Source organism: Chiroxiphia lanceolata, chromosome 2 (assembly GCF_009829145.1).
Source record: "Chiroxiphia lanceolata isolate bChiLan1 chromosome 2, bChiLan1.pri, whole genome shotgun sequence".
In the NCBI taxonomy this organism is placed as follows: Eukaryota; Metazoa; Chordata; class Aves; order Passeriformes; family Pipridae; genus Chiroxiphia; species Chiroxiphia lanceolata.
Window position 1 is genome coordinate 27351044 of NC_045638.1, and position 27459 is coordinate 27378502.

Here is a 27459-nt window from a genome sequence, read left to right on the forward strand (position 1 = left end):
CTCCCCGCGGTGCCCCCGCTGAGGGGCTGAGGCGGGGGACCCTCGCGAGATCCCGGCAGCGCTGCGGGCAGTTCTCGCGAGGTTTCGCCCGGGCTGCGGGCGCGGCTCCATGCGGTCGGAGCGGGGGCCGGGATTGCTGTCAGGGCTGGGGCCGCTGCTGGGCGGCGGCCGCGACCAGCGGCCCATGGACACCCCCCCGCGCCGGGAGTCGCCGCGCCGCGACACAGACGCTCCGCGGAACCCCCCGCCGCCTTCCCCGCCCTCCCCGCTGCCGCCGCCGCTGCTTCACCCGGCGCCGGGTAAACTGCGGGAGGAGAAGAAAACGGCGCTGAGCAAAGTGAGGGGGCGCGCGGGGGGAGCGGCGGCGGCGCCGGGGGGAGATGGGAGCGGGGCCTGCGGTGGGGAGCGGGGCGCAGGCAGCATCCCTGCTCCACAGACCGAGCCGGGTCGCAGCACAGTGGGGTGTTTAAAACGGGTGTTCATTCCCTGGAGTATTGTGAAATCCCCAGCGTCAATGCTGGAAATCATTTCATCTTTAATTCTAAAGAAGTCAAAGCTAGCCATTGCTGTGGCAAAGCAGCTCCCGTTCTCTTCCTTGTCTTTATTCGAGCACTTTTCAAATAATACTTGCAGAGTATAACAGGCTGCCCAGGGAGATCGTGGAGTCTCCCTCTGCGGAGACATTCCAAACCTACCTGACCCGTTCCTGTGTCACCTACTCTAGGTGACCCTGCCTTGCCAGGGGGGTTGGATTGGATGATCTCCAGAGGTCCCTTTCAACCCTAACAATTCTGTGATTCTGTGAGAAGTGTGAGATTTGATTTATTCCCTTTTTTTTTTTAATTGAAAACTGAAGCATTGAAAATCACTATAACTTAAATTCAGATATTAAAATATTCAGAAAATTAAAATAGATTGCCTGAAGCCGTTGATGACCATTTCACTACTTCGTGTGCTGGCATCATTCTGCCAGAGGTTTCTATGCAGTTTCCTGGTCCTTATTATTGGGCAGTTTACCTGAGTGTGGTGGGTGGACTCTGGGTGGCTTCCAGACCCCTGACCAGCTGCTCTTGCACTCCTCCCTCCTACCTTCCGGGAAGAAAATGATAAAAGAAACTCAGAGGGTTGAGATAAAGGCAGAGAGGTAATTTACAAAGTGCCATCACAGCAAAAACAGACATGGGGGGACCTCATAGCAGCTTCTTACAGCTTCCTCATGAGGGGAGGTGGGATGGCAAGCACTGATCCCTTCTCTGTGGTGACCAGTGATAAGACCCAAGGGAATGGCCTGAAGCTGCATCAGGGAAGATTTAGATGGATATTAGGAAAAGGTTTTTCACCCAGAGGGTGGTTGGGCAGTGGAACAGGCTCCCCAGGGAAGTGGTCACAGCACCAAGCCTGACAAAGTTCAAGAAGTGTTTGGACAATGCTCTTGGGCACATGGTGTGGTTCTGGGGGTTGTCCTGTGCAGGGCCAGGAGTTGGACTCGATGATCCTTGCAGGTCCCTTCCAACTCAGGATATTCTATGATTCTAACTTGCTGAAAATTAATTTACTTTATTGCTAATTTAAAAAAAATAGAGTAGAATGGTGAGAAACAAAGATTAAAGCTAAAACACCTTCCTTCCCCTTTTCTTCCCAGGCACTACCTCCTCTGCACCCAAGCAGTTCAGGAGGATGGGGAATGGGGATTTCAGACAGGTCATAATAGCTCCTGTCTGCTGCTCCTTTCTCCTCATGCTCTGTCCCTCCAGCATGGGGCCCTGACATGGGATACAGTGGGATACAGTCCCTTCTGCATGCTGCAGTTGTTCATGACCTGCTGCAGCATGAGTCTCCTTTGTGGGCTGCAGTCCTTCAGGATAAACCTGCTCCAGTGTGGGCTTTTCTCCATGGGCTGCAGGTCCCTTCAGGGCATCTCCACTGCTGTGGCATGGGATCCTCCTTGGACTGTGGGGGGACAGCGTGCCTCACCATGATCTCCTGTGTGGGAATCTCTGCTTTGGCACTGGAGCACCTCCTCCCCTCCTCCCTTCATTGCTGTCTGCAGGGCTCTTTCTCACACTTTTCCCCCCTTATTCTTCTGTCTCACCCACTGCCATGCAGCCTTTTCTGCCCTTTCTCAAATACGCTTCCCAGAGTCAGCACGTCTTGGCTGAGTGGCTCTGCTGTTCCCTGGGTTGAATCCACTGGTGCTGGCTGAAAGTGGCTGTGCCCAGCACTGGGCAGCCCCAGCATCCCCTCAGAGGCTGCTCTGGAGCCCCTGCCAGGAGCACCTGGACACAGAGTGCACTAAAATACTGCTGTATTAAAAGAGATACTGCAAAAGTTTGTGTAATCAATATCTAGTTTTTGGGTTTTTTAAATCCTTTATTATTGGCTAAATTGCAGTGGTTCTCAGGCTCTTCATCAGAATATGTCAGTCACCCTTCAGTTTTACAACGCTTGTAGAAACTGAGGGAACTTGTTCCATCCATTTCTGCAGTATTTAGATCAAATATAAATCTCCATTTTCTTTTATATATGCAGGTGGTTATTCGAAGGCTTCCTCCTTGTCTAACCAAGGAACAACTTGAGGAACAGCTACATCCTCTACCTGCCCATGATTATTTTGAGTTTTGCACTGCTGATCCCAGGTGAGGATGAGCTGTTTCTGTAGGTTTTCAGGTGCTTAAAACCTAATTAAAGTATCCAGGCCATTACAAATCATGTTTTTCCCCTTTTTATTATGTTTGTTGGGTTACCTAAAATATATATTAAAAGTGGCTGCGTATGCAGAGAGAGCATTCCTGGATGTTTCTTTTATACTGATGATTTTAAAACAGAAGGGCAAAATTCCGTGTTAAAATGGAAGGGCATAATTGAAACCCTGATGTTTCTTTTAACTTTCATTGATAAACTTCAACAGACTATTTTATTGGCTGTGAAAAAGATTCAGTCTAGGGCAAACAATCACAGAATGTTTTCATGAGTGCCATTTGAGCTTAGCTTCTTTGTATGCTTACATATTTTTGTATTTACTTAATTCATTTTTTCAAATAATCCAGTTTTATTAATTTTTATCTCATGCAAAAATAAAAAAATAGAGTGGTTGATTTAAAGTAAATCAGAATTGCTGATATATTTATATAATTAATTCTGTATCACAGTGGTAAAATACAATTCCCTTTCAAATAAATCAATTTCCAGAAGAAAAGGAACTTAAGCCATTAAAAAAGCAAAACACCATTTATGCTACATCTGCGTGTGTTCTGAAAAACTAAAGTGTAAGATCAATCTTCTTGTATCTTGATGTGCAATGAATCACCCTCCACTCACACCAGATTCTTTCCACTGACTGCAGAGGGATCCTGGACGTTTATTGCTGACCAACTTTTGAAGTTAGGGGTTCTTTTGCAGTCAGTTCCACAATCAAGGAGAAACAAATGTTTATTTAGCAAAACTGTGACAGTTCCCAACCCACCTAAATAGTTGCACATTAGTGCAGCAACAAAATAGTAAGTGCTTCAGCTGTTCTGTTAAAACCACAAAGGATGTGAAGTTAGGAAAGAGGAGTATTTAGCCTGATTGAAAGTCTTTGTAGTTCCTTACATTTCTCTTCTGAACTTTGTCATCTATATTTCCAAATGAGTCTCTTTAAGGCTTCTGTCCCAGCTGTTCATTTGATAAGGGGAAAATATTAAAAGCAAACTAAAAATTCTCTGAAGAAGAGTGTCAGTTCTCAGTGTGTTTAGCTGCACAAATTCCAGGAAACAGTTAAAAAAATTACAATTTTAATTTTCCAGAAAAACTGCTGACATAAGAATTTAGGCAGTTGGCCACCTTAGAAAAGAGAAGACACTGACAACAGTTGTGTATATAAAGTTTCATTTTCTCTCTTACTTTTATGTGATGAAATTTGGAGTACTCAAAAATCTTGCTGTCCACTCATTTGATTGCATCTATGTTACATTACCAATGAAAGATACTGTAGTTTTTCTCTTATGCTGTGTAATTTGTCATCTTATTCTCTTCTGCCTTCACAAATTTAAACTCACTAGAAAAAAGAATGTTTTCATATGTCTGAATTTTTCAACATGAACTGTTTCATAGTCACTTTTTTGTTTATCTTGCTTCTTAAAAAATGTGTTTTCATACAAAAGATGTATTTTTTCAGAATTGCTTTACCTTTATGAGCTTTGTATGGCTACAGGTTCTTTCAGCAAACTACACAGCTTAAATAGGCATTTCACTGCAGTTCTGCAGAGTGTTGGCTTGGCTGATTATTTGTCCTTTGCCTGGCCCAGGATCACGTTGTGTCATTTGTCCCCTTTGTTCTGATGCTGACACATGCCATGTACATCTCTTTATGATTCAACACTTTACATGCTCACACAGTCTAGAGTACACAAGAAACATCCCAAAATTAAAAGTTAGAGACAAGATTAATGTAGCGAGTCTCAGTCTCCTCTTATCCAGCAGAGAATTCTCTTCTGAGTATAAAGCACTGTGTTGCAGTAATCTGTCATATTATGGACAGTTCACACGATTTCAGCAAACCCTCTGGATGTGTCTTCACGTCATTCCAGCTAACAGGAAGAGCTACAGGACAAGGTGGGCATGTGCTCTCTTTCACTGAATAGCTTTTTCCTAGATCCTGTACCATATGCATAGTGGCCAACCAAGAACAAAATCATGGGAAGATGAAAAGAAATTTCATGTCGCCTAACGAGAATGATTTGGAGAAGCCACTCAGTGAAGAGGATCTGTTTGTTGAAAAGAGAAAGGGACAGACAGATGTTTTGGTGTGGAACCAGACAAATTTGCCTTAAGAGCTGTAACATCTCGGTTTAACCACATCCTGTGTAACTCGAGGTCACAGAAGTTTCTAAGAGCTCATTCATATTTCTGTACAGTCTTTTTTTTCACACAACACTCTATCAAACTGTAGAACTTGTCAGAATTTCATTCCACAAATGATGGATGTTGGAAAAGCTTCAGGAGCAGTTAGACAAATTCTTATTTAGACAAATATTTATCTATGAAAACCTGTTAAACACAGGATACAAGTTTGGTATTACGAAGTCCCTAGGCTGCAAGTAACTGAAATTATGTATTGGGTGAAGTGCCAGTGTGTACTTTCTCCTTTTTAATAAAATTTCTCTAAGCAACCTCTCTTAGTTGCTGTTGGAAAGAGAACTAGAGAGGTCTAACTGTAACTGTTTCTTCATTTTTATTTCTGAGGTCATCTCACCTTAGAGGAGAAAACAGACAAGATAGGCATATCAACTCCAGTTTCTCTGTTATTGCAATCTTTATCTTTCTAATATCTCTCTAATATCTTTATATCATAAATGTTTAAGTTTACTATGTCCTATTATAGACAAGCTGTAGAACATATTAAAATTTCATGTGATTAATGTCATTAATAATGTATAATGCTTTTTCAGTTCCATCCATTTCAGTAAAATCATTTCAGAAAATTACTTGTGTTGTGTTTTGTTCATTTTTCAGATTCATTCAATTCACTGCATTACATTTATTCTCTCTTACACATTGACATCAAAATACAAACAAAACACTGTTTATAGTTGATAATGAAGACTCTGCCTTCCTCACAGACTGTCTTGTGCTCAGACTCCGAATATTAACTTTTTTTTCCAGATATTCTTTCTTTTTGTCCACTGGTAAATATTTCTGAGTCTTCTAAAACTTGACTCAAGTGATTGAGCTCTGGCCCTGCAGGACTTGGGTCGTCCCTTGGGACTGGCACTGAGTGCTGGGAGTCATTAATAGTGTGAGGTTATAAAAGTAAAGAGATCTGAACAGGAGCTTGGCTTACATAAAAACTGGTCAGATAGTGCCACGCCATATGTCACAGAGAGTGATAAAGCTTCTTGCAAAGCACGCTCCTTTTCCCTCTGTAAGTTCTTCACATCACTTTGCTCAGGTTTATTTTAGGTATATAGCATTAATACTGTAGGGTGGAGGTTTGCACCCAGGAACTGCAGCATTGAAGGGGCAATGCTTTTAGAGCTTTGAGGGAACCACCACTACTGTGTTCTGGATGGAATAATTGACAGGCTTTGATTGGCACAATTCTGTAGTGTTCCTGCTTCTCTGCCAGGCAAATTGTGCTCATTAATAACTGTGAAAAGGAAAGACTAAGTTGATTTAAGATTATGTCAGTTGCATCCACTATGTGAGTGACCACAGAAGGTGATAAGGATAAATGCCAGTGGATCCTAGCTTGACAAGACCATGTAGATGATGACTTACCTCATCAATTGTTATATAAGTGAATGGAGGAGTTACTTGACACTCCAAAATTTAGATGTAGGTATCTGTATGTTTATACACATGTAAGTATATATGTTTATGTACATATAACCACCATGATTTGTAAGTTGATAAGTATTTCACTAAGATATAATAGCTGTTTTTGTAGTTGCTGTTTATACTGCAGGTAACTATTCAAAATTGCTTTCCTGTGTGCCAGTCTTTTTACACAATTGTGCTAAAAGATATTTTGTAGAAGAAGTAAACAATTAGAATGTGTTTGTTGTTAAAGTTACTAGAAAAGGCTTAGAGAAATTATTGACTTAAGTATTATAGAAATAAATGTAACCTAAAAGATTGAATACCCTTGAACGCAGAGCAGAAAACAAAGAAAAAGTGTGCTGGACTGAAGAAGTGTGTACAGTCAGACTCATCTGGGCTGTTTCCATAGAGATTGCTCTAAGTGATGTCCCAGAGATGCCAACATGTGCTGTGCATCTGTGCAGAACATTACACAGATGGAAAGCAGTATTATAGACAGCAAACATATGGCAAAATAGAACCAGCTGTTTGATTATAAAACTAAATTTCAGATCCTGAATGAAATTTATGCTGGTAGACACTTCAAGAAAGGAGGGGACACAGAGTGTTCAGTGTCCCTTCTGTAGAACTCGGCTGGAAGGCAAAATCCCGAAGAGCAAAAAAGTATTTTAGCCAATAACTGCTGAATACAAAGAACAAAAGTAAAGCAGGAGTGTTTCTTCCTAGGAGAGGTCATTAGCCTCAGAGTGCCTGTGGCCCTGTGAAGAAGTTCTGTGCATTCTTTGCTGCATGGTCATGCTGGTGAGTTCTCAGTGGATAGGTGAAGGGGGAATCCAGCGTGGGGAGCAGCAGCTGGAAGTCAGGTGTCTGAAACCCGGAGCATATTCTGCATATTCTGTATGCAGGCCAGTGCTAAGTATTTCTGATTTGCTAGGTTTAGTTAGAGTCCCACTTAGAATGTTAATTTTATGCACTTTTTCAGGCACATTGCACACTTTGCTGGGTAAGAAGTCTATGACAAGGGTTTGAAACACTCAGTGGTGAGGTTTTTACACACTGAGCACTCTGATAGCTAACTTGCATGCATATGTGAACTAATTCTCCACTTGCAGAGGTGGCTCCATCAGAGAAGGAACCTGTAATTGCTAAGCATTGTCTTAGCTCTCTTTCTGCAACGTTCTACCCTGATACACTGCAGCAATAATGGAGAGAGAGTTGTATTTTACTGTGCTGTGGTGCACATCAATATCCTGCTGTGCACATGCTTTTATATTTTTGTATGTTTCTGCTGATGCATATGAAGTTCTTGAAGATATTAATGTATAGCAATAACATTGCATTCCGTATTTGCAGGATATATGCTAAATCTCAGCTTTCCAGAGCCCCATGTATACATTTCAGACTGGTATTTTCTTACTAATAAGTGCTTAATAACCATATCAAATGTTCCTCTGTTTTGAAAGATACTCAGTCTGATTAGGCTGAAAAAGCTGGAAAAATACATATGTTGCCAAAGCAGATGAAAGAGATGGTGTTGATATACCAACTAAAGGAAACAAAGAAGGAATAACCCTTGTGTTTTTTCAGTTTTGTTTCATTATGATTATGTGTCCAACCATAAGGTTCTAAGTTACTACTGGAAAAAGAAAATCCAACTATATGATGAAGCTGTTTGCTGTGCACTGAGGCAGAGAAGTGCCTGAAAAATAATGCTGCCTCAAAATTCCTGGTTTTGTCTGGTGAACCTTCAGCACTTCAAGTATCAATTGTATCAATCTCGTTTAATTTAAACATCAAAGAACATGCAACATAAGCATAGTCCTGTTAAAGAAGGAAGTTTACTTCTTTCTGGGAGCTGCCAGTTATCAGAAAGTTCTTCACTGTTGCAGCCATCAGGCAGCACAGAGACATTTCTTCCAGCGCAGCTATAGATTGACACAATAAAGTTCCCTCCTTTACTTACACTCCTATGCATTTTTAAAATATATTTTTAACTGTATGTAATAATTATCAAAAGTGTTAAATTTCATCCTTTTTTTTTTCTTTGAAGCCGTTGAGAAGGAAGCTGGCTTGTTACATCTGCTTTGCATCTTGGCAGTAGCTCCACAGCCACTGTAGCATCTTTCAGCACTGGCCATGCCCTAGCAGACATTTTTCCAGTTACCTGCTTACAGTTCACTCTGTAGCATACCCTCTAGTTTTTTTAAACATTTCTCCTGGCTGCAAATACAAATCAAACACAAATTTGGTGTGTTTACAAAATCATTGGTTATTGACACTGTTACTTGGCAACAGTGTTGCTTTGAGCTGCCACATGCAAAGATTCCTGTGAGCCAACCCATGTTTTTGCTCTTTCTCACTTGTGAAATCTGATTCTGAAATAGCTATGGGATTGAAATACAGTTGCAATTGTGTATGTTTATTGTCTCCTGCTGCTGGTGGTGAGTTGGTCTGAAGGCAGGCAGTGTGTGACAACAGTATATGAACAGAGGTATTTAAAGTTATGGGCTTATGTTAAGATTTGTTCAAAAACCTGATGTAACATGTAGCCATCATTTAAGGCAGTTTAAGTCAAACTGTTTTGTATCACAGTTGCAGAGGTTTAAAGCATGTACAGGCCATGGCTCACAATAATTTAGCTGATGAGTGCTAATCCATTAAATTGCCTCAGTTTCATTGTGGTTATGGTGTGCCAGCCCTGAGGTGTTTATCAGGCACATTAAATATTTACTCTTGGGGTGGGATCTATGCCACTTGATTCTATCATGAAGAATCAAAATTATTTTAAGTAAGTACCCATTTCCTTTGCTAGAAATTCTTTGGATTTTCAGAATAGCTGTTCTTCACAACTAGACATTGTGTATATATTGATAACATGGGGATGATAGCACATAGAGTTTATTTATTTGTGTTCAGTGGATTATGTTGCCAAGTATTAGGCTATTTATTCTTTCTTAAAGGTGGACATATATTTAAATACAGTTGCACCTTGGAAACTGCCCCTTCACTGTGGTCTTTTACTTACCTTTGCATGTTTCACTGATAGAAGACTATTTTTAGCATGCCTGAGAAGTTCCCCAAAAGCACTGCTGTTACTCATGTCTCTGAAATCATGAAATATTCAAGTTTTAATCCTGCACAATTGGAAGTGTATGCTCTGAAATTTAGGGAGACAAAACAAACTAGAAATATTTGTTTCAGTTCAGAATAAATTTCACAGTTGCATACAGAACTCAGTTGTTAAGTTACTTTTTGTCATATGTAGTTGGATATGTACATGTAAAGACTGTTTAAGGTAGCAGTTTCTCAAAGAAGATGAGAATTAAAATGAGATCCTTCTAGTTTTACCTTTTCCCTAGCCCTGAACAGAATAATAAATAACAGAAATAAACTTGTTTCTTGTTGCAGCCTTTATCCTCATCTCTACTCAAGAGCATACATTAACTTTAGAAATCCTGAGGACATCCTTCTTTTCAGAGATCGCTTTGATGGCTATGTCTTCATTGACAATAAAGGTTGGACTATTTGTAAGATATTAGGTGTATATATATATCCATATACCATTTTAGAACATTATTTTACTTCCTTTTTGCTAATTATGCTTGCTTTTTTCCTCAATATGCAGTTAATTACATTAAAATATGTTAAAATTTAGCACTTGATAATAAAGTGCAAAATGTATTTGTCCATGCAGTCTTGCTTGTCTATGGTGTGCATGCTTTATGTGCATTCTTATACCTTAGGCAATACACTATCAAGATGCTATTAAGACAATTAGCTTGTGCAAGCTTCACAGTTCACCACAACAGGAACTGAACACATTGTGAGCATGAATTGTTACATCTTCAGTGTGTTTCTGTGAGATAAACTTGTGCCACTTACTCCTGTTTCGTAAAAGCAAGAGGAAAGCTTCAACATTTCGGTTGCCCACTTTTAAGACATGTCAAACTTGAATTTTTAGGGCCTTTGCAGACATCTTGAGTTGAGTTCCAAAACCAAGAACAACATAATTGATTGCCAGCTTTAAAATGTTCAGTCTGCAAAAGTTTGCCCAGCAGTAGAGAAAGTCTGTAATGGTGTGGATAAACCCGGGTCTCCTACAGTAGTGTGAAACTGCCATTGACAAAAAGTGGGTTAGCAGAACTTCAGTAGTTCCTTGCAATACCTTGCCATACCTTCTGTAAAAAATTGCATAGGTTCTATAAAATAGGCTGAGATTTGTGGGTCTCTTAGATAGACATTGTTTATTCTGTACACTTGGTGTTGCAGAGGTCCTGCGAAAAGTAGTCCTGCCCACTCTTACTAGAGATTGATCTCTAAAGAAACTCTCTGTCAAATTTATTAATTCCTCTTCAGCATTTCCTGAAATATTTTATCTGCTTCTGACATCCATCAGATTTGGATTGCTTTTGTAGAGATGGAGAACAACACATTCCTCGCAGTGTGTGATTCCTGGATTTAAAATTCTGGATGTTTTAAGAAGAAAAACCAGAAAGAAGCTATTTTTATGATTCTCCTAAGATTTGACTTTGCCTAAATTCAGCAGGTCTTTCAATGTTATGCTGGAGTGAAGCCAGAATATTCAGTCCTGAATATTCTGGGAAATAAAAAAACTGACTTGGACACAGCTGGCCAGCTTGGCAGGATTGTTTGTGCAAATAAAGACTGCAAGGTTTGATCACAGGTGCCCTCTGGTGAGACTTGTGGCAGCATTGCACTTACGAGGGTAAAAATGAAACAAGGATTAGCAGGTTCAATATGGTTAACAAATGTTCTGGCAGATTTAAGACAAATTTTCAGTGGACTTGAACTAAGTGTAATCTTGAACCTGCTGCAAGTGGAAACCAGGTGAAATTCAAAAACTACACACAGTTCTGACTCCAGTCCAAAGAAGAATCCAGTACTTAAGGCAGAATTCAAAGCAAAGAATCCTTGCCAGTAAACACAGGCAGAAAGTTGCATAGTCCATCATAAACAGAAAAAAAGAAGTTTCACGCAATTCTACTGTTTTGAGTTCTGAGTTTTACTGTTCTGAAAGGAGATGGTATATTGTTTTATTGCATATTACCCAGCATTTATTTATTTTTTAAGCTTTTAGGCAATGAAGCTTTAGGAAACCACTCAGTAGTTTCAGATTAATTTCCCAGTAGGACTTAATTACTTGTCAGACTGAGATTTTGAGGTAAATTTTTCTAATCAATATCTGTGAACAATTAGAAGGGAATTAAAAATGATTATACAATAATTTTATTGTATAACAATAATCTTTATTTTGACAGTTTTATTAGCATATCCAAAAATATTTAATGTTTTATATGTAATTAAAATATAAATTTATTTTGGTTTCAATGTAAAATATCTCTGTGTGTAACTTTTCATTAGAAGTTTAGTAGTTGTAGAAACAGTCACCTTTGATTTCAAGTAGGACTGCTCAACACATGTTTCAAGAATTTTGAAAATCTTACATGAATTTAGGGAATGTTTCTCCCCATCAGAAAATTAAGGTTTGATCTCTTTTAAGGTTTGGAGTATCCTGCAGTGGTTGAATTTGCTCCATTCCAGAAGATTTCAAAAAAGAAGCTGAAGAAGAAAGATGCCAAAGCCGGGAGCATTGAAGATGGTAAACATATTTTCTTGGCATCACAGTAGAAAATATATTTCATTTCTATTATGCATTGCAAAGTGTTAATATAATTCAAAAATTTTTCTTCACAGATCCAGAATATAAGAAATTTTTAGAGAGTTATTGTGCTGATGAAGAGAAAATCTGTGCCAATCCTGAGATTCTTTTGGGAGAGATTGAGGCCAAAACAAGGGAACTTATTGGTCTGTTTTCTTGATTTTTCTTATTATTGAGACTATTAAATATCTTTATATTACCTGCTAGAACTGACCTGTCCAGTCTAACAGATTTAGATTACCACAGTTAAATTTTTGTTACCCAGGGAAGTAGTAGGGGTTTTTATCTGTTCTCTTAAGTCTCTATGCCTGGAATCACTTGGCTTCACCTGAGCTTTTGCATGTGCAGTGGCTTCAGAAATAGTTCCTCAATAATTCTGAATACTTACAGATGTATTAATGGATGAAAGATTTATTTTTAAAATATAAAATAGCTGGATACTTAAAAATTTATCCCTGATATTAGCTGCTTTTATTAAGAAACATGAAATGGTCTCTTTTGTTCTCATGGTCAAAATTCTGGAAAAGCTCTGAAAGTAAGGCAACACCTTGTTTTTTGTATGCATGCAGCATGACTTTCACAGTCCCGTGGGGAATTTTAAGTAAGGTCAACACTGAAATCTTCAGTGCTGGTATGCAGCTTTCAGGATGACATGGAATATTGATGTGCTGTATCTTCAAGTGACAACATGCAGAACACTTAGTCTTTCCCTAGGTGTGATAATAGAGTAGGGAAAAAAAACCGACCTTTGTTGTTATTTCTTTTGTGTAAAAGTAGACACCTCTTTTGATTAGAATTATAGAATCATTTAGGTTGGAAAAGACCTTTGAGAACATCAAGTGTAACCATTAACCCAGCACTGCCAAGTCCTAAACCATGTCCCAAGGTGCCACATGTACACATCTTCTAAATACCACCAGGATCAGTGACTCCACTATTTCCCTGGGCAGCCTGTTTGAGTGCTTGACAATCTTTTCATGAAGAAGTTTTTCCTAATACTCAGTATAAACCTGCTCTGGTGCAACTTGAGGCCATTTCCTTTTGTCCTGTCACTTGTTACTGCTGTTTGAGAGTTAACTGGAGACATTTGGAACTTAAAACAATTTAGAGGAAATGGAAATGTTAGTAGTATGGACATTTAGATAATAAAACTTGTTTATTGCTGTTCTAGATAGGGAAGTTACGCAACAATATTTGTTTACCCCAAATCTTCCCTAGTATTTGACAGAAAAGTAAAGCAGTCAAAATCTTCTTAGAAATTTATGATTTCCAAAAAGTTTACAATTTCAAGAAAGATTTTTTAACTTTAAAATATTCTATCAGTGAAAATTACTAGTCTTGAGACTTGCAAATTTCAGAATAACAATATTGGCTGAAGGTAGATTTACATGAAGAATTTTAGTGTTTTGTTTCTGTTAAATCTCAGGGAATCAAATTAGTTGCTTTATTATTTCTGCCATTCAAAACTGTAACATGTTTATAGCAAAATTATGTAAGGGCTTAGTTGTGTGTCGAGTTGCAAAGGTGCTACTCCTACTGATGTCAATGAAGGACATGCCCAGGACTTTGTTGGCAAAATTGGGCCTCGTATGCTCAGCATTTCTCCATGTAGAGTTACTGTGAAGCAACATATTTTATGTATTATGTCAGATGGGTTAGCTGATCAGCTTCAGTGTGACAGAGAGATGTAAAAGAGATTTTCTCAGTAACATGATGAAGATAAGCTCCTTCTTCTAGCTTGTTTGTAGAGAGCAAGATAAAATGTAAAAAGTTTTGCTGACACAAAACTTCATTTAGCAATTTATTTTTTTTTAAAATTCTTTAAACATTTTTATTTGTATTAAGGACCATAAATAAGATGGGTAAGAGTCAGGTTTGATAAACATTCTTTTTTTCCCTCCTCTGTTGATAATACTCATCACACTGCCTCTCTCCCTTGAACTTGAAGTTATACTTTCTCATTAAACCTCTTGCACCACAGCCTTAGTCATGACTAGGGTCAAGTTCTGGGCTCTCAGTGCAGCTTATCCTTTGCCCAGACCTTCCAGTTAAAATCTGTGATCTCTTTCAGCGTGTAGAAGTGCCCACAGGTAGACACTGCTCAGACAGGGGAAGGAGAGAGGAGGCAAAGCTGTGGGTCTGAGGGACTGGAAGGGAGGGTTCTGGGGACCTAACACTTGTTAGAAATTGTAGGTATGTGAGGAGGGTGGGGCAGCATGGGAAGTCTAGGGATAGAGAGAGGAAAATGGCAAATCAACAATCTTTTTTGGTTGTTGCTTTTAAACATTGATATTTGGTAAAAATAAATACTGAATCCTATCAGCCTTCCTATCAGTCTATTCATAACTGCATAAAAAAGTTTCCTTATTAATGAATGGGTTGCCCCAAGCATATTCCAACTTTCAAGGGAAAAAGATTTAAATGTTTTTGGGATATGAATTGTGTCCAGACTTTGGTCATGCCATTTCAAATTTGTTGAAAACTTTATTTTAATTTCTTCTTTTTTTTTCTTTCTTTTTTTTTTTCCTTTTTCTTCCAAATCTTGTCATGCATTCCAGTAGTGCAATTTTTTTCTGGTTTGAGGGAGAATCCTATATGTAACTGTAGAGCAATTTCAAGTAGCAAACATTTTCTATCCTGGGACACCTAAGACTGACAAAATTTGTTGTAACTATTCACAGCTCTAAGTACATGAATTCAAGTCTGAATTCAATACTGACAGTCATAAATGCTGTATATGATGAAAAATTTGATGATGTTCTCCAAGATTTTGTAGAATTGGGGGTTGGTTCAGGCGGGTGACTTGATTTTAGAGTGTGGAGACAGCTCTTTAACACAAGAATGGCTGTGTGATCCAGTAAATGAGACGTTTTATTTGTTATTTGGGAAGCCAGAGTTTTATTGAATCTGCTGATACTTCCTTATGTAACCTGGGACAAACTACTTATCTCTTATTCCTCCTGTTTTTGCAAGGAGAGGGGAATGCTAAAGTCAGGTAAATGGAAATGTTATATGAGACTGAAAATGCTTCCTTCATCATGTACTTTGACATCTGTGATTGAAATATGCTATGTGAGATTACAGTAATATGGGCTGTTTGTGAACAACAATATAGCTAGGTTTTGATGTACAAAAGTAAAAAGTAGGAAAAGATGCTGAACACATTTCTTTCCTTTTTGGTGAAATAACCATTCTAAGTGAGAAAAGCCATTCTCTTGAACTGAAAAGATATGGTATAAAGATAGGATTTTTAATTAAACATTAAATAATCATGCAATTTATTTCTGTTGCTTCTAACGCTAACAGCAAAAAAAGCAACAAAATGTTTCTAAAGCAGAATGATGGTAATGCTTTCAAAAATACATGAAACAAATAGGTTTATCCGTGATTTAGCTCCCTTTCAGATAAAGCTAGAAAAAAGGGGGTTAGTACTAAAATAAAGAAATGAGTACATATTCTAGGAGTTGAACACTATATCACAAATTTTTTGTGTTTTAGCTAGAAGAACAACACCTCTTTTGGAATATATTAAAAATAGAAAATTAGAAAAGCAGGTACGTTCAGACTTTTGCCTGAAGTTCAACATTTATGTTTCACGTGGTTTTCTGTCGGACAATTTACAGTTAATCATTTTGAACTTTTCAGAGAATACGAGAAGAGAAAAGAGAAGAACGAAGGCGGAGAGAATTGGAGAAGAAACGTCTGCGGGAGGAAGAGAAAAGGAAGCGCAGAGAAGAAGAAAGACGTAAAAGGAAAGAAGTGGAGAAGCAAAAGAAAATTTCTGAAAAAGAAATAAGGATCAAGGTACCGTAATGGAAAAAAGATTATTCTTCCTTTGAAGTTATCCAGAAGTTCTTTGGTATCTCAGTGTTTATTTAGTGTACGACAGCACAGTGTGGAGACACCAAACCAGTTTTGTCTGCAAGGGAAAGTAATGTAAAGTAAGTAGTATTGTTTGAAAGTGTGACTAATGGCCCTAGGTACAGTGATGTGCTGGTGCAGTTACAGCAAGTAATTCAGATACCTTTATACTGCTGCATTCTGTGCCAGCATTACCTGACAGCCGAGTTCTTCTGTGCTAACATGTTGGAAGATTATCGCAGGTTTTATCCCTGAACGGGCCGTTCATTTGAGAGTTGGACTTGATGATCCTTGTGGGTCCCTTCCAGCTCAGAATATCCTGTGATTCGGTGTTTCTGTGAAATATGGCTTTAAAAACTTTCTGTCATGTAAATCTCCATCTGGCCACATGTGCAGAGAGTTTTTTGTATTTATGCCAAGAACTGATGTATTTTAATAGTGTTAAAGTATTTAATAGTCTTAAAGCTTTAACCAAGTTATAACAAAGTCATGCTAACTTCAGGCTGCGCTGCCTTGCAGAATATGAATGGATTTTAGCAACATCACTTAGGAGGATGTATCTTGTACTATGAAGTTGGAACCGATAAAACTTTTATTTGTATAAGATGAGGTAGATAAAAAGTATTCATCTGAACTAAATTTTGTAGTATTGGAAGAGCCTTATAGGCCATTCTGAAAAGGAAAATTGTGTAAGAGTTTGTAGCGTAATACAAGGACACACAGACTGACTCCAGATCTTGTGGTGCTGAGAAGCCACAGAACTGTGGACTTGTTTCCTCTTTTCTTCATGGCAAACAATTTCCTTCACCTGAAAGTATAAAACTGAAGGTGAATTACATATTTTTTATATTTGGGCATAAAGAAAAACACTCTAGAAGTTCAGAAGAAAAGGGACTTAATCCTTAAAATATATTACCCTAAATTGGTTGTCCAAAAAACACCTGTATGTATGACATATCAGGAGTGATATTATCTCGAAACTAGTTCTGTCTCTGAAAGAAAAGGAAAATATTTCCTCAGAGAAACGTTATAGAAGTTTTAAATATTAGAGAAGAATAACCAGTGCTTGTTTCAGAAAATCTGGTGGCTTGAAAAGACTGAGGAGATGTTCTGCTTAGTCCTGATGATAGGGTAATAGTTTGAGACAATTGGTCCTTCTGTAAAGATTGTTCCTGTAATGCTAGACACTACTCAAGCCCTGTGTGGGTTATTTTGAAAGGAAAAGACTTCTTGAAAATCCTAATCTTCAAGATGAAAATGTAGTGAGATCTTTTCTGCTAGTATCATAATTTTTTACTCGGTCTGTATTTGTGTCATGTTGTACTAAGCACCTACTTCTACGTGCCAGTCTATCCCAAGTAATTCATGTGACATATATTTTATATATAATATTTCAAGGACTGAAGTATTAGTCCTGCTCTTTGTAGTATTGTAGAGATTCTGCTTCTTATTTTGTTGGCAATGACACTGAGCTCTGTTACATGATTTCTAAGAAACCTTAGGCCATAATAATGTCTTTATATATAAAACTCAGGAGAGAAGAGTAGGTAAGTGCTCTCTTTAGTATTCTCAGCATATTTATAAGTGTGCAGTTGAATGCCTGTCAATGACTGTCACTCCTTAGCAAAAGTAAACTGCCCTTTCTAAATAACTTTTAAATTTTATACTTTGTAAAATACATTCCTAGCATTTAAATATCTCCAATCTTGGCAGGTTACTGATATATTTAATACTTGTTAAAATGTCTGTTACAACAGAGGAGAATAATTTTACATCATAATATAAACAAATATCTCTTAGCTTCTCAAGAAACCTGAAAAAGGAGATGAACTGGCCAGTGAAAAGCACAAAGAAAAAGGTGAAGAAGCTGACATTGAGGAAAACAAATGGGATAAATCACCTGGATCTGGGAGTATAAAATCCAAGACTTTGGAGAGTTCACTAAAAGAACTTAAGGAAAAGTAAGTAATATTTGTATTTTATAATTGACTTTAGATCATAAATGCTTTGATCTCAAGGCTTAAATATAATGGTGCATTGACAACATATTCTATCCCCAGAGAACCGATTTTATTCTGTGTTTGAACAGATCTCTTACTGTCCTTTCGGTAAAAGGTGTTTCGTAATAATTTCCTGACCTGATGGCAGTATTAGTGGATGCAATTTGATATTTGTGAAATGCTATAAAATCCCAGATTGGAAGGATTTCTGTGTGAAAAGTCATTCAGTGTTTCATTGTCATTTCACCTGTTCCCCATCAAGAGCTCAGGTAAGACCCTCCTTCCATTACTGATGTCAAAGACTAAACTGGCTAAGGTGCCACGCTCTTCCTTCACACTTGGGTTTGCTACAATAAACATAGAACTGTGTTTGATAAATGAGTGAATGGCAGAATAGTTGTGGTGTCAATGACAGCCTTAGGATAGGTACATGCAGAAGGCTGTCTCTGTCTCCTCTGCCTTTTGTATTACATTTGTGCTGGTAGGAACAAGGGGCATAGCTCAGCTCTGTTACTGGTGTAGCCTGGGAATGTGTCATCTTACAAGTGTTTTCAGCAGTTGGTTCTCTCACTTGTCCCCTGGTACATGTGTCTTATTGCAGGCAGGATTCACCGATAAGATATGTAAGATACATAACAAAGATTAATAAAAGTCAGTTGAGTTTTCCAGCTAAGCTCTCAAAAGTGCTTTGCAGTACAGAAGGACAAGCTTTAGCATTTTAATAAGTTACCTAAGGTATTACATATAAAATCTGACAGGAAGTTTGGGATTATGCTCTGGGAGCCTTGCAGGTTACCTGCTTATTGTAAGTAGTTTAAATTTTACTTTTGTCCACATAGGTTCTCAGGTTTTATGAGATGTATGTAGGAGCTGCAAATGTTCTCCTAATGACAAATAGAACAACAAAGAAACTTTGAACACCGGAAAATAAAATAACTGAATTTACTAATTGAATAAATGGGTCACAAATAATATCCTACTTGCATTATTCATCCTTTTTTTTGTTTCTGACTAAGGACTTCAAGCATAGGCTCAGTGTTTCCATATGTTGAGTATGTCCTGGAAGTTCCTGAAAATTTCCATGTCCTATTCTCTAATGGAAATTGAAAATATTCAGCAACTCCTTTGTTGATGTTCTTCAACAAAGGAAACAGAACAGGCTCAACAGAAACAATTGCAAGGGCAAGTTGGTCATTTACTAATCATAGAATTGTTTAGGTTGGAAAAGACCCTTAAGATCATTGAGTCCAACTGTTAACCTGGAACTGCCAAGTCCACTACTAAACCATGTCCCTAAATGGCACTTCTACAGGTCTTTTAAATACCTCTGAGGATGGTGACTCCACCACTGCCCTGGCTTTTTATGCAGTAAGCTTTTTGGTGGTGCCATATAACACTGTTTACGATTGATCCTGTAAGTTTAATAATGCATTAATGTAGATTTTCCAGGCATTAAACAGAATCCCTTTGGCTGCACTGGTACAGTGTTACTTTGTGTTTCCAAGTGCTCATTTCATTGTGATTATTAGTGGGTAGGTAGCAAGCTATGAACTATTTCAGCTGGATCAAGGTTTAAAGTTGAAACTACTTTGTCACTGACTCAGAAATCAATAAACTGTAACTTCCAACTCTACCTGCAGGAGACCAAATTGTATGTTTGAAACCATGTTGAAGGCTCAGTAGCAATAGGTTTCTACCACAAAGCGAAATCTCAGTATTTGCATAAGTGTACGTGATCACATACAGATTTGGAACTATACCAAAAAGAAGTATGCTTCCATTCCGTTTACTTCCATTAATTTCTGCTTTCTCTGGCTACGTAACTTTCTCTTCTACCTATACTTTGTATTTGCTTATCCCACCATTTCCACTCTTGCTTGCCTGTTCACTATGACTGAATTTTAGGAAGCTACTTTAACCACTCTTGAACTGGAGTTTGTGTCCCTATCACTTGCCTACCTCCAGGTGCATCTATTCTTTCCTCACCCATAGTAACAGGCAAGGGAAGAGACAAGTACCAAGCAATGCTACAGCAACAAATCGAGGGGGTCTCTTTGACTTTTTGGAAGGTCATGCCCTGACCCTTGCTAGGACTAAGAGTTAGTGTCTAGAATAGCATATTAAACATGAAACACAGCAACTCACAACCACATACCCCTTGAGAACTTACATAGTATTTTATATATATATCTCTAGGCTACAGATACAGTATTTCTGTAATTCTGATTGATTCAGGTGTCTGTGACAGCTGGGACATTGCTTCCACTTGGTGACTGTGTTATGCTGACGTGAGCTCAGTCTGCTGAAATACTGAATAACTTACCTCTCATTCAGGTTTTGTTGTGACCTCCAGCACTTCCTGAGATGGGGCCCCTGTCTTAGCAGTCCCACCAATGCCTAAGTTCATGGCAGATGCTAACAATTTTCACAGTTCTGTTACTTAAAAAAAAAAAGGTGATATAGAAAGATACACAAGAAGCATATCACTATTTGATCACTACACCATTAGAAAATCTCCATCCTCAAGTAACTTACTTTTTCAGTTCTTTCAGTTTATTTTAAGTATTTATACATATGTAATATATAAGAAGAACTGCCTGTATTTATTCCTTTTAAAGTTCAACCTATTCTGTAATCTTTCTTAATTATTTGCAGTTTGGCTGTATGAGAGAAGCACCTGCTTGCTGAACTTGGAACAATGAAGTGAATAAGAAAGCTGGGAATTTTGTCAGACAGGATGAATGTTACAGATAGTCTTTATAATATAAACCCATTACAGCATAGCAGAAATCGAGTATTATGTTGTGGTAATGTAATGGTCTTTTGCCTAAATAAAATATGCAAAGGCAGGCTAGATTACTTGGAGACACAATAAACAAAAGCCTAGAACATAAGTATTCATTTTCACAAATGTCTTCTGCAAGTTGCAATGTCAGTGAATAATTTTTGTTAAGAGTCATAAAACTTTACAAATTGATACATGATACCTGAACAATTCCTTCCAGCCTTGAATGTTCCTGTTCAGGGGATTACTTATGTGCATGACTCACCTCAAGACCAGGCCACAAGAGCTAATAATGCAGCACGGAACTATTGATAGGATTTCAGAGAGGGATAGAAAGTCAAGAATGGGCCTCCCACAACAGTTGCACAAAAGTCTGATTTTGCTTGCAAAGCTTTGTCTGCTATTCTGAACTGAATGCATGGTCAAGGGCTGGACATCCATGGTTGAGACATTCAGCAAAATTGCAAATAACCCCTTTCTAATGAGAAGAAAGCAACCTTGCATATAACTTAAGCAACCTTGCATATAACTTGTCTACTTACTGTTAAAGTCAAAGGAAGGCTTTGTATTGTCTCCTTCAGCAGCTTCTTTTTACTGTTAATTGCTTGGATTTTCTTTCTTTTTATGCATACTCTTAGGTCACAAAATGATAGTGACAAAGAGCAAAGAGATTTGGAGAGAAGATTTCGAGAAAAAGAACCTGAAAGACAAAGGTATCGATTGGATGATGGCAGAAAGCATAGAACTCACTATGAGTTTGACAAGTTTATGAGAAGGAATGAAGAAGATCTGAAATGGGGGAAAGGATACAGCCAAGACAGAGGAAAGAAAGGGAACTACAACTACAGCTTCACTGTGGAGGCAGTAGACAAACTGGGTAAAGAGGACAAGTGTGATGACATGGCATCCAAAAAGGAGCGCATAAGAAATAAGGTTCTTTTATTCATTTAGGATAATCTTTCATTAGTTAAATATGCTTCAAGATCACAGGTTTTAACTTTTGCAAACTCAGCCTGATAATGCTTTTTCAGGAAGAAATCCTTTATCTCATTTTCAGTAAAACCCAGACTTCTTTCTGGGTTGTTGTCAGAGGACAACACTTAAAATAAGTTAAGGTTACAGGTCTGTGCTCATTCATATTCACAATATATAGGCGACTTTCTGTCTTCCTTTCAACCCTATCATTTTTAGAACACTATTCTTGGAGCCTTGCATTTTATAAATGTATTAAAAAGTGTTACACTTCTGATCTGTAATGAAATTTAAAAACTGTGGCATATTAGTCTTTAAAAGATTACTTTTTTAAAAGATTACTTCCATTACCCAGCTCATAAAGTAATTATATTATGGATTTGCCAGGCATTGCTTGGTAGAGCAACTCTAAGGACTTAAATAGCTAATTCAGAGATCATTGTATTTAGAGGGTGTAAATGAGTGAATTCTTCAGTATTGCATACCTGCCAGTAGGAAAAGGCTGTCCTTTCATTTGGATAAATTTATCCTCATATCTGTTGTCAGGGAAAGAGCAGATGCAAAAACAGTGCCAGCAGGACCTGTCGCAGGGTTTGTAGTAGAGCTGTCCCTTATTGTCTCCCAGACATATGGGCATCGTTTTTCTCAGGCTGTCCGATTTCACGGATGTGCCAGAGTCTTTTCAGGGTGTGGCTCTCCTTGTCACCCTCAGCCACTCTCCCTTGTGATCCTGGATTTTCCACAAAAGATGACCAAAACTGTTTTGGGTAGAAATTTATTCTGCATGTGAAACTCTTCTTTCAAACCAGGTGACTGATGTGTGATGTGGGCTAAGGCTGACAAGATTAGACTGCTCCTGTGCAGAATGAGTCTGTATGGAGTGTGCACAGAGCAAGTCCAAGTGGACTCACTGTATGTGTGAGGAAGTCACCTGGTGCAAACACAGACAGCCTGGTGCACCCTGCTCTTTGGTTATGCAAAGGTCAGCTGGGCAGGATGGGTGAACTTTATCTGCATATCCCATTAGCTACTTTCCACATACATCAGTGGCTCAAATTGCAGAGCAATCAGAAAAATGGCTAATTCAGAAACAGGGAGATGGGAAAAACAGTCTTCCTCATGCTTGCCATGGTGTTTTTGAAATCTGGCAAATTAATCTGCAACTTTGGAACTGGGTGGTGGGTCTTGGGGGCCTTTTGGCAAGAGTTAAGCTGCCTGCTTTTTATTTCTTTGCATCACACTTCTGGTAGCTCACTGAGTCTCTGGATTAGTCCACATTTCAAGTTCTAGATTTGTTCCCTAAAAAAAATAAGCACTATCAGTATTTTGCATTCTGGTGACCTTTTTCCTTAGAATATTTATCACTTAGGTAAGATTAGGGGATGAGTTTTACAACTTAGGTATAGAATTGACAATGCCAACACAAATTTTCAGTCAGAGATTGAGCTTCTTTCTGAAATTTGTAAGAATTAATTAGTAAATGGGAAATGTCCAGTGTAAGTAACATTGTGCCATCCTTCCTGCAAACCGTGGGTTATGGAGTCTGTGGTAAAAAAAGTCTTTTGGGCCCTTTATCATAAACTTTCTAATGGGCACTGCTTGTCAGAGGATCTAGTTTTATGAAGCTGTTTGTGATATAGAAAGGTATATGTTACACATTTTATACCAGACTACAATGCACTAACTAGAATGATCTTTTTGTAAACCCCAATAGTGAATCTTGACATCTGATTTAAAGAGAAGGAGAAAATAAGTTGAGCAAAAAAAGTCAAAGGTGAAGGAAAGAGAAAGGAAAAGGGAAAATGCATACTGTGAATGAGAAAAAAGAATGAAAGAACAAAAGACTAGAATTACTTCAAATTATGATGGTAGTTGGAAATTAGTATAGTTTAATGTAGGAAAATTTCAGTGCTCTGCCACTGTCTTCAAATAGGCTGTTTGCTAAACTTAACAGGAGTCTTTGATCAAAAAGCTCCGGTTTTGGTGAGCTTTCAGTTGCTTCATAACATTAAAAATTGGTATTTGTGAGAGTAAAATACTCTTACTAGTAAAAGACTTCTTAAGCAGAGTTTCTAAACAGTATGTTTCAAGAATAAAAAGTAATCTCAAGAGCTATGAAGTATCACCATTTGCAGGTTTGAAGTGTCTTTTCCTTGTAAACTGGCTCCTTCTTCCGTTTTCCCATCATCAGATCAGCATGTGTATCATTGGGTCACTCACAGAATCTGCCCATGCTCAAATTTTACTTACTTTGTTTATTACCAGTGCATGAATTCCCTGCTCTCAGTATGGAAAGGCATGATGAAGTAGGGCAATAACTATGCAATTTTTATTTTGATGTGTATAATTCAAATGTGCATTGCATGTTTAAATTGTGCTAATACTTGATGATCAGTTGAGGATAACTTTTTAGCTGATGCCTGCTGAATTGTTCTCTGGCTTATCTTGGGCTTTTATGCTTATATTTAGTATTTATCATTGTCATGGGTGAGAGGGCTCTCCTGCCACAGTCGCTCATCTGCAGAGTTGCAAGTGCACAGGCTATTGTTGTTCTCAGTTGATGTTAGTGAAAGTAGCAACATTTTTCTTGTTTTACCTGTAATACCATGTTGGATAATTGTGTGCAGTATTTCTTCTTGTTTGTGTCAAATGTATTATAGGATCTTTAATTTTTACAGCTTTCTTCATTTGTTCAAAATGCTTGGTTCCCAAGAATAGTGTTATAAAACAACACAAATACCAAATACTCAGTCAGTTTTCATTACACTCCATTTTTTTCCTGGGTCTTATGAATTGTAAAGTAATTTAACACAAAATCTACTTTCTTCATAAAGATTCAAAACTTTAAAATCCCACATATGTGTCTCACATGGGTTTCTCAGAGCATTAACCCCATCTCCTTCCTTCTAGGATCGCCCAGCCATGCAGTTATATCAGCCAGGAGCTCGCATCCGAACACATATGGGACCTACAAGTAAAACCTATGATTGCAGTGGGAAATCTTTTGAAGATGCTCTTGATAAAAAGTATGAGGCAGATAATTCAGCTGGAGCTGAGAAGACTGAAAAAGGAGAATAAAACAAGCTGGAGGAAAGTCTTGTGAAAAGGGATGAATTTAAGATTCAGTGTCATGACAAAAAAATCCATTGGGCTGTTTCAGAACTCCACAGGCAATTGCACCAACAAAATTATAATAGCTCTGCCTCTTACTTTCTGTAAAATAAAGGGAAGAGTGACTGGAAATATATAAAATATCTTTCAGCAAAGGAATATTGTTGCGTTTTTACAAAAAGCAGCACAAACGCTCTTTGCCTAATTTAAAAGCAGATCAGATATTTTATTATATTTACCTTGAAATAGAAAACCTCTAACAGTTTTAAAGGAGTATTTATATAAGACTTTACATAAGCTATTTCACCTTTTCAGCTCTAAAGAAATGAAATGTAAATTTGCATCAGTTTGAAATCTGAGGCACTTTAAATGTTTTTGGTGCATGACATGAGGGTCACAGGACCCCTTCCTGCAAAGAGCAGCAGCAGGGGCTGCTGCAGGGAGTTGTGGTCGGACTCAGTGTGACTGGCCCTGGGAGGAAGCTCTGGAGCCAGTGCTGTTTGCAGGATAAGGCCCACAGTTTGCACAGCTGTGAGGAATGACCATTGGTATCTGTACCTCATTGTGTTTACATTGTTTTTGAATTAACTATAGTGTCAGATAAGTGTTAGTAAAGTATGTTGTTAGAGACTTTGTCATTTTCTGAGCCACTTTTGCCTTTTAGTTTTTAATCGATTTCTTGTGCTTAAAATAGCAGAAAGCTAACGCAAACCTCAGCACTGGTTTTAATGAATTAGCTGTTTTTTATGGGTTTGACACTGGCTTTTGAAAAAAAAAAAGTGGTTGTACAGTGATGATATTTTATATGCTAATGTTTCATATAAGTTGCAGTTACAGGATTTGAAAAATGTATGATAAATGAACATTCTGCAGTTCTATTTGTTAAATAATTAAACACACATGAATGTCAATTGCGCACTACCATTTTGTAAGATCTAGGACAAATTCTGCCCTCTGATGCAGGCACATGTACATATATATATATGTATATGTGTGTGTGTATGTATATCTTCTATTGGTTTCAATGATAGCCTTGTGTTTATGGAAAGGCAGAATATGTTCCATTTGTCTTTCATGGCTGAAAATTTCTCAGTTGTCTAAAACTGAGACCTGCTTTATCCCTGAAGTTAAATAGTAAGATACTAATTTATTTTTTCATCTTCTTTGAACATTTTACTAGTAAGCGTAACATCTAGTTGTTCTAGACTGAAAAATTATTTATTGTATTTTCCCAGATACTAAACATTAAATAGAATAAAAAAGATTTTGACTATGATTTTGAGATGCAATATTCAGCTATTTTTTCATCTATTACTCCAGAAAAATTAAGGTGTTATTATGCTGCTTTGTATCCTTCAGAAGCAGATAAAAATATGGTTAAGAAGAATTTTAATATCAAGCTACATAAGTGAGCTGCCAAAATTACTTCAAGATTAAGTAAAACTGCTGCTAGAGAATCATCTGGGTTTAGTTCCATCTCAATTAAGGAACTCTTGGGACAACTTATCTTATTCAGCAGATAACTGGCATCTATTCCTTTCACATCCTAGGGGGAGAGGGGCAGTAGAAAGTACTGACAGCAGGATCTGACCAGTTTTATAGCCAACTAACACTTGTATGGCAACACTAACGCGTGCCACAAGCAGGTCAGGAGAGATGGGAACAGCAAGGCAGCCCGGGGACACCAGGCGTCCAGGGTGCACGGGAGCGCTGCCCGCAGGCTCTCTGCTGAAGTGTGACCCCGAGTGGAAAAGAAATGCATCCTGCCAACAGAGGAAACGCCATCGCTGAGCTTCCCCTCTCTGTGCTGATGGCCGTCTCGGGCAGTGCTAGCAGGACCTGTGGGAGCAGGGATCGGCTTTGGGATGGGAGCTGCCAGCCGTATCTTCAGGGAAGACTGCCTGCTGGAATCGAGCATGTATCTCATGGTAATTCTGCGAAATACAATGACTAAAGAATCAGAATCACATTTCTAAGTCCGCGGTCCAATCTCACCTGCTCAGGAATGCAGCAGGGCCTGAACCTGCTTCCCTTGCTGGGGCAGCTGGGCAGGAGGAGCTGCCACCTGCTCCGTGCTCACTCGTTCCTTTATGCTTCTCCCGATGACAACAAATAAATGCAGGCTCACAGCCTGCCTTTGTTCGAATTCAGCGTGCTGTAAGAGCTTCACTGCCACAACAGTAACTTTGTTTTGCAAATTCAGCTTAGCTGAAAGTAGAGACAGCATCCCCACGGAATGGGAATTGTATCTGATTACATCGCAGCTGACTTTGGTGCCATCTGTTTTCTTGCCTTTAAAATACAATGTTCTACATTTAATAATTAAAAAATTTAAAAGATTGTGTTCTACATTTAATATTGCCCACTCGATAGCTTCACTGAATTTCTGTTGTCCTGTTTCTTGTTGAGTCCCAAAGTCTGACATTTAGGAATATGGAAATCACCCTGTCTGTCAAATGGAGATTGGGCTCCATTCTGTTGGGGAAACTGATTTGGAATGTCAATATTCAGTAAATAAACCTGCATTTGGGCCTGATGCAGTTTTAAATAGAAGCTTATTCAGTTCCAAAACATTGGAGTTTCTCTGCCAGCCTCTACTTGCATCATTAGTCCTCAACAGCCCAAACAAAAGCCTGAAATATTAACAGGACAAAAGCCACTTACTATGCACAAAATGATATTGAACATCAGAATAAAACATGCTTAAAAAGGAAAAAAAATACTTCCCTCCCCAAACCTGATGGAATGTT

The 27459-nt window shown here is 38.3% G+C and overlaps 1 protein-coding gene across 6 annotated transcripts; it reads left to right on the forward strand.

Moving 5' to 3' along the window:
* Positions 1 to 137: 137 nt before the first annotated feature.
* UPF3A (UPF3A regulator of nonsense mediated mRNA decay) lies at positions 138 to 27245 on the forward strand. Of its 6 annotated transcripts, none has more exons than XM_032678374.1 (10): positions 144 to 337; positions 2530 to 2636; positions 9709 to 9815; positions 11822 to 11920; positions 12016 to 12126; positions 15479 to 15534; positions 15626 to 15784; positions 17642 to 17802; positions 21265 to 21503; positions 24509 to 24702. In XM_032678374.1, exons 1-10 carry the CDS (start codon positions 185 to 187, stop codon positions 24574 to 24576), a joined length of 1260 nt encoding a protein of 419 aa, XP_032534265.1. In that variant the 5' UTR covers positions 144 to 184; the 3' UTR covers positions 24577 to 24702. The 6 variants fall into 6 exon arrangements, with proteins under 6 accessions (XP_032534270.1, XP_032534269.1, XP_032534267.1 ...); XM_032678375.1 differs by having other exon boundaries at positions 145 to 337; positions 21265 to 21339; positions 24509 to 27245; XM_032678378.1 differs by lacking the exons at positions 21265 to 21503; positions 24509 to 24702 and adding an exon at positions 17957 to 19108 and having other exon boundaries at positions 140 to 337.
* Positions 27246 to 27459: the final 214 nt, after the last annotated feature.